We start from the raw sequence: 7315 nt of genomic DNA on the forward strand, positions 1-7315 counted from the left end.
AGACAGTGGTTTTATTGCACAAGAGCAACAGGGAGCGACTTGGCACGGACCAAACTCACTCAAATCCAGAAGAAAAACTAAACGACAACCCGCCTTCCCCGAAGAAATTCTGCATAGAATCGGATTGACGACGCGTGAAGACCACCTCCGCTGTTTGAGCTATTCTATGCAGGATCTCAGATTTAAGGTGAAGTTAACAGTTTACTTTTTGGTCAAAACCCCCCATTCAAAAACGTTGAGGTGTAGTGAGTTACCCCAGCCAGCGGGGCAGCCACTGCACTACTGCACCCAGGGCTCATCAGTAGCAGCCGTCTCTCCAGGTGCTTTCACGAAGGGCACTGAGGGTGGACAAGCTCTTTTGAGGAGTCAGTAAACTGAAGAAACCAAGAAGAGATCAGTCAAAGTTTAAAGGGCTGCTAAATAAGATCTGATGTTGCTATCTAAAAGACACATTTTGTAAAAGCAAAGGTGTTAAATAGAAACTAGGGTTTACCTTCGTATTGGTTGGGCCACCTTGCTGCGAGGGGTGGAGATTGGGGTGCCAACAAAGGAGGCGGGGCGGGGCAGACCGCTGCGGGGAGTGGCCCGCTGCCCACCCCGCTGCCCACCCCGCTGTTACCCCTAGTAGTGCCGCCGCCGCCACCGCTCAGAGACTGCAGGCTGGTGGAGGTCGGCATGGAGGCCGAGCCCTTGATTGTGGGGCTGATGTAGGCGGTGGCCTTTAATGTTTGACATGACAAGGAGGGGAAGTTCCCAACGCTCTGGACTCTGTTCTGCAGCTGTCCGGGGGAGGGGACTGAGAAGGAAAAGACAATCAGTCATCCTTTCTGCTGAACAATACTTTAATTAAACTATTAGAAGGGAGCAGGTGTCTTACTGGAGGACTGCAGTCGAGTCAGCCCGCTGGACTAATCAAAACTCTGGCTGGAGTCGGAACCAGTGAGAAAGGAAGGACGAGTATCTGATGACGTCGCTTCCACTGTTAAAGTTCTGAGTTCAAATTCTCGAGGTTTTCACACAATTATTTTGTCCTCAAAAGAAGTGAAATGCTCAAAGAAAGTGATTCATTTAAGACTGTTTCATCAGCTCAGGATGGTGAAGTGATGCTGTGAAGTCTGGAGGTTGTGGGTTCAATCCCTGTGTAATTCAGCTGATTTTTAATAAAAAAGGGACAAACTTATTGAGGCCCACATCTGTTTGTTCAGAATAAAGAGTGGTAGAAATACCCACAATCCTTTGCTGCAGTAAATAAAGAGCTGCCACACAGTTTAAGTAGTCAGTACAACAGCACAACTTCAGCAAACCTGTTTCTTCAACACGTATGAATGTATTGATCTGTTATTGGATCAGCACACACATGAGATCAGATCAGATGAGATGATTGAAAACACGACACACAATCACTGAAATGTTTCTCCTCTGCTAAAGTAGCTGAAAATAAAATTCTACTGGTATCATCATCATGTTGTCTCTGTCAGTGCGCTGGGGGAAAGTAATTGAGTACTTTTACTACAATTAGTCATCAAATTAATTTCTGAATATTTGTCAAGGAGAAATTACAAACAATTAATATTGTTTTCATATTAAAGGAACCAGAACACATGAACTGACATGTAGTCTGTTGATTTGAGATGTGGACCTCCAGAACCTCGTTAGATTGTCCCGCACACATTTTAGATGCTTCCTGTGGTTGTTAACAATCATTTACAACAATTTGAGACCTTTTTTTTTTTATGACAGCAGAGGACAAACACGAACACCAACATATTACAAGTCACATCAACAGCCAGGAGGCGAAGAGAGAAAGACAACCCCCAGACTCCCTTATGAAATCTCTCCATTTAGTGAGTTTTTGAGTTAGGAGACACTTTATAAACTCCGTGAAGCTGTTTGTGACTGATTCTTCATTAGTTCGGCCTTCTGGTAAATTCGGCATGTGTTCGGCTCGTTGTGGGTCGTGCTGCAGCCCCCTCAGTCTAACAGGAAGACTCCCAGTCAGTCACACGCCCCTCTGGGTGTTTCCTCCTCGAAGTTTAGTTTCACTTTCTCTCACAGGTGTGTTTACGCACCTGTATTGGTCGTCTGAACCTCCAGCTGAAGGTAATGTAATGAATCTGACATGTTCGAGTCGCTAACACAAGCTCTACTTTTCATTGTTACACCAGAAACAGCAGAACAAGTGAAGCTCGGTTCGTTTATTTCTCCAAACCCACAAGTTTAAACTCGGAGCGTCCGGACACACATCCGCCATTTTGTCTGCCTGAATTAGCCTGTGGAGGAGGCCGAGACGAGCCGCCGCTCTCCCGCTGTCTGACGCACTAAACGCGGCTGGAGAGCAGCTGTTGGTGTCGGTGAATAATCTGTGGTTGTATTTACAGTCCAGGACTGATGAGGAGGCAGTAAGAGGACATCCAGGAGTCTGAAAGTTTATTTAATTAATACAAATATAATTTCATCACTGAGTAACAGTCAGCAGGAACACGTCGGCTCTCAGTGTTAGTACTTAAAGTAGCCCGTTACGTTACTCGAGTATTTCTGCTCCTGATTACTTCTCAGAGGAAGAGATTCTAATTTTTACTTTGCAGATGAATGTTTTAAATAAACAGATGACCAGATTGACCCTTTTAGATTAAAAGATATCAGAGAAACATGTGTGTTGACTCCGCCACAGCGTCATGACGTCATCTAGTGCAGTGGTTCCCAACCTGGGGTCCGGGCCCCCCCTAGGGGGGCGCCAGAGATCGCAGGGGGGGGGCGCACAACTTTGTCTGCTCTGAGGTTGTGAGGTTACCAAAATTATATTTGTGCACATTAAATATATAAAATCCCAATAACACACCCAACTGGATAATCAAAAGTCTGTATAATCCAAATTGAACGTATTTTTGGTCCACATTTAAATTCATTAAGCTATTTATCACCAACACCCCCATGAGGTAGGCAGGTAGGTAGGTAAACTGTGTGTGTGTGTTTGTGTGTGATACATCTGATGACACAAAAAAGGAAGAAATGTATCTATATACATTGTAAACCAAGGAGAATACGAGCAAAAACCTACAACTGTTCTTTATTTTTGCAAGTAAAAGTTTGTAATTAATCACTTTATTCTTTCAGTGTATGCGGGTTGGGGTTGGGGGGGGGGCTGGCTTGTCTTCGACACAGGCAAGGGGGGCTTCAAGGAAAAAAGGTTGGGAACCACTGATCTAGTGGACTGATCCAAGTTCAGCAGCTTCTGGCAAGCCGCTCTAACATTTAATAGCTAGAATGGATATGTATTGCAGATATCTGTAATTCAATTCTTTCTAGTCAAAAAGAACATTTCAGATATCCACAATTACATTTTTCCTAGGACAAATTACGTCACTTTCTCCATTCATGTGTATTGGGCTTTCAATTTCAGATATCCACAATTACATTCGGGATATCTGCAATTGAATTCTTACTAGGAAAAACTCTCATTTCAGATATCTTCAATCCAATTGTTACTAGTCATAATTTTCATTTCAGATATCAAAAATGGAAAACAATGTAATTTTGAATATCCAAAAATACATTTTGACTAGTAAAAATGTCATTACAGATATCCACAATTCGTATCATGACTAGTAAAAATGCAATTGTAGACATATGTATATATAATGTGGATATCCATAATGACATTTTTACTAGTCACAATGTATTTTTGGATATTCAAAATTACATTCTGGATATCTGGAATAGTTTTTCATTTTGGATATCTGAAATGAAAATTATGACTAGTAACAACTGGTTACTTCCTAGTCAAAATGATTTTTGACAAGGAAGAATTGAATTATAGATATATGCAATAGGCCTACATATCAGTCTAGCTATTAAATGCGTGGCCGGGTTTTTAACACCAGTTCAGCTAGCAAGTTTTCAGAGCTGTTTAGTGCTTCTTTGACTGCTTTTAACTCTGATTTTAACACAGAGGAGCTGGCCTCCTTTTTTAACCGCTCCTGTCAGTCTGCCCTGGACGTCATCGCCAAAAACAAAAAAAACTTTAGAGCACTGCAACCCTGGCTAAATAACCACACTCAAGCAATGAAAAGAGACTGCAGGAGAAATGAAAGAAAATGGAAAAAGACAGGCTTACATGTGTTTTATCAGACCCGGAAAGAAGCCATGACAAATTATCAAAAAGCAGTTAAAGAAGCACAAACTTCATTCTTTTCTAAATTAATTTTAGTAAATCACTCCAACTCCAGAATTGTATTTAAAGTTATTGAATCAGTAACCTCCCCCTCCTCCACTCCCCCCTTCGATGCCTCTCAAGAAAGGTGTGAGGACTTCTTAAATTATTTTAGAAATAGCGTCAATGATATCAGGCAAAACATCTCCCCCCCAGACCGAATTTTACAGACCAGCAGAGTCATCCATAGTTATTTTAGCTGCTTTGAACCAGTCTAACTCCCCTTTTTAAAGAAACTCATATCGCAAATGAAACCAGCTATGTGCAGCCTTGATTTTATCCCCACCAAATTTCTTAAAGAGGTTATCGACACTGTTGGACCCAGTATTTTAATGATTATTAACAGCTCCCTGAAAAGTGGCACTTTCCCACACTCTTATAAACATGCTGTGGTCCAACTTCTTTTAAAGAAACCAAACCTCAACCCTTCTGTTCTTAATAATTTTAGGCCAATCTCAAAGCTTCCGTTTTTATCCAAAGTTTTAGAGAAAGTAGTTTCTATGCAACTTTTAGCCTTCATGTCTCACAACAACATCTTTGAGAAGTTCCAGTCAGGTTTTAGAGCTTTACACAGCACAGAAACTGCCCTCCTCAAAGTAACCAAGGACCTTCTTTTAGCAGCAGATAGGGGAGATTTTAATTCTTTTAGATTTAAGTGCAGCATTCGACACTGTTGATCATGCCATTTTATTAGACCGCCTGAAAACTTGGGTCGGCATCAAGGATACTGCTTTTAGTTGGTTTTATTGTTACCTTTTAAACAGAACTTTCTCGGTCACCACAGGTAATTACTGCTCATCTACAACCTCAATTACCTGTGGTGTACCACAAGGTTCTATTTTAGGCCCAATTTTATTTTCTATTTATATGCTCACACTTGGCCAGATTATTAAACACCATAATGTATCGTTCCATTGCTATGCAGACGACACACAAATATACCTTCCGCTGAGGCCCGGTCACCCTGGAAGCCTAGCTGCTATCTTAGACTGTCTTAAAGATATCAACAGTTGGATGGCCCAACATTTCTTACAGCTTAACAACACCAAAACTGAAATCATATTGTTCACCCCCCCTTACAATATTAGTCATCAAATTAATGTAAGCAAGCCCTTGGTCCCCTCTCCGTCAACATAAAACCAACTGCAAGAAACCGAGGTGTACTCTTTGACACAGAGCTGACTTTCATCCCTCATATCAATAAACTGGTCCAGTCCTGCTTCTATCAACTTCGCTCCGTTTCCAGAATAAAACATATGCTCACACCCCCCGATCTGGAAAAAGTAATTCACGCATTCATCTTTTCCAGATTAGACTACTGCAACTCCCTTTTGTCCGGCATTAATCAGAAATCTCTCTCTCGCCTCCAACTGGTTCAGAATTCAGCAGCTAGTCTTCTAACATGTTTTAACAGACGTCAACACATCACTCCAATTTTAGCTTCCCTCCATTGGCTCCCTGTCTGTTTTAGAATTGATTTTAAGATTTTACTGACCACTTTTAAAGCATGCTTAGGTCTGGATCCGAGCTATATTACAGATATTTTAATTCCCTATGAACAGCTCGTAGCCTTAGATCCTCAGGCAGGGCCCTCCTAACCGTTCCAAAGTTGAGACTAAAAACTAAAGGGGACCGTGCCTTCGCCATAAGGGCCCCTCGACTTTGGAATGCCCTGCCTGAGGAGATAAGGCTTGCAGGATCGGTAAATTCTTTTAAATCACTTCTAAAAACTCACTTTTATAGACTTGCCTTTATGTGATGTGGTCCTTGTATGTTTATTTTTTGTCTTTGAGTTTTGTTTTTGTGTTATTTTATTTATTTTATTTATTATATTTCTGTTATTTCGTTATATTTTTATTTTATTTTCATATCTTTTATCTCACCCACTTTACCAATGTTATTTCAACCATTTCATGCGAGCGATTTTATGGTCCTTTGTAATTGTAAATTGTATTCTTGCTTTGTCTGTCAAAGCACTTTGTAAACCTTGTTTTTAAAAAGTGCGATAGAAATAAAGTTTATTATTATTATTATTATTATAAATGTTAAAACGGCCACTTGTACTTTTTAGGGATTTAAAGATATCTTGAATTGAATTTTGACTAGGAGAAATAAAGCTTTAGATATCTTGAAATAAAATTTCTACTAATCAGAGTGTGATTGCAGATATCTCTAATTGCCATTCTGACTAGTCAAAATTACATTTTGAGTAGGAGAAATGCTATTATGGCGATCTAAAATGTAATTACAGATATGAGTGTGGTTTGATTAAATGTTAAAATGGCTTGCCATAGCAGCTGATGTTCTGACAGGAGACATGACGTCAGTGAGAGACGTCATAGCCTCTACAGACAAAACACACCTAAGACTTTTATATTTTATAATAACACAACAGGTTATTAGAACAATTTCTGCCTCTTGGTTAAATCAACTTGTCAGTATTTGTTTTAATCAGTTATTTAACACTCCAAGCTCCACAGAAAGTCTCCACAGTCATGTACAGAAGGAAAGTGACTGTTTTTATACCGTTTAAAATGTGATAATGTTTATGTAGAAACGACATTAATGAATTCAAAGTAAATATAATAAAAGATATAATGAGAGATCGTCCTCTGGAGTCACTGGTATTACTGTGTGACAAAAGTCTTTTATTTTGAAATAAAACTCACACTGATGACATCACTTTCCTTCCTGCAGTTCTGCGAAGACAGGTCCTGGATCAGTCCACTGTCTCTTTTCTGTCAGAAGACATTTTCACATTTGTCTCCAGATTTCACGTCACTGCTGTGAGCGACTTTATTAGTAGAGAACAGTAAAAAACAGAATATAAATGATTTAATGACATGATTTAATTTTGGTTTGATGTCCTGTAGCAGCCATTTAGTGTAATATATATTAAAAGAGTCAGTGAGTTCTGGAATAATGTGCTCCGAGTTTAAATGTTAGAAGAGGAAGTCGACTTTCAGACATTTTGTCCTTCAAGAGTGTTTCTGACCCAAAGGCTGTTTCAGTTGATGTGCAGACGAATGATTTGTGTTTCCTCTCCAGTTGAAAGTATGAATCAGCATGAATCAGTGTGAGGACAGAGAGGAGGGAGGCCCTCCC

General features: G+C 40.1%; 1 protein-coding gene across 1 annotated transcript; it reads right to left on the reverse strand.

Moving 5' to 3' along the window:
- Positions 1-298: 298 nt before the first annotated feature.
- LOC115576498 (SLAIN motif-containing protein 1-like) lies at positions 299-5857 on the reverse strand. Its single transcript, XM_030409042.1, is given in 5 exon segments — positions 299-374; positions 494-582; positions 585-796; positions 878-908; positions 5810-5857. Coding segments are annotated over 5 exon segments (456 nt in total).
- Between the last annotated feature and the right edge of the window lie 1458 nt (positions 5858-7315).

Source organism: Sparus aurata, chromosome 24 (genome assembly GCF_900880675.1).
Source record: "Sparus aurata chromosome 24, fSpaAur1.1, whole genome shotgun sequence".
Taxonomy (NCBI): Eukaryota; Metazoa; Chordata; class Actinopteri; order Spariformes; family Sparidae; genus Sparus; species Sparus aurata.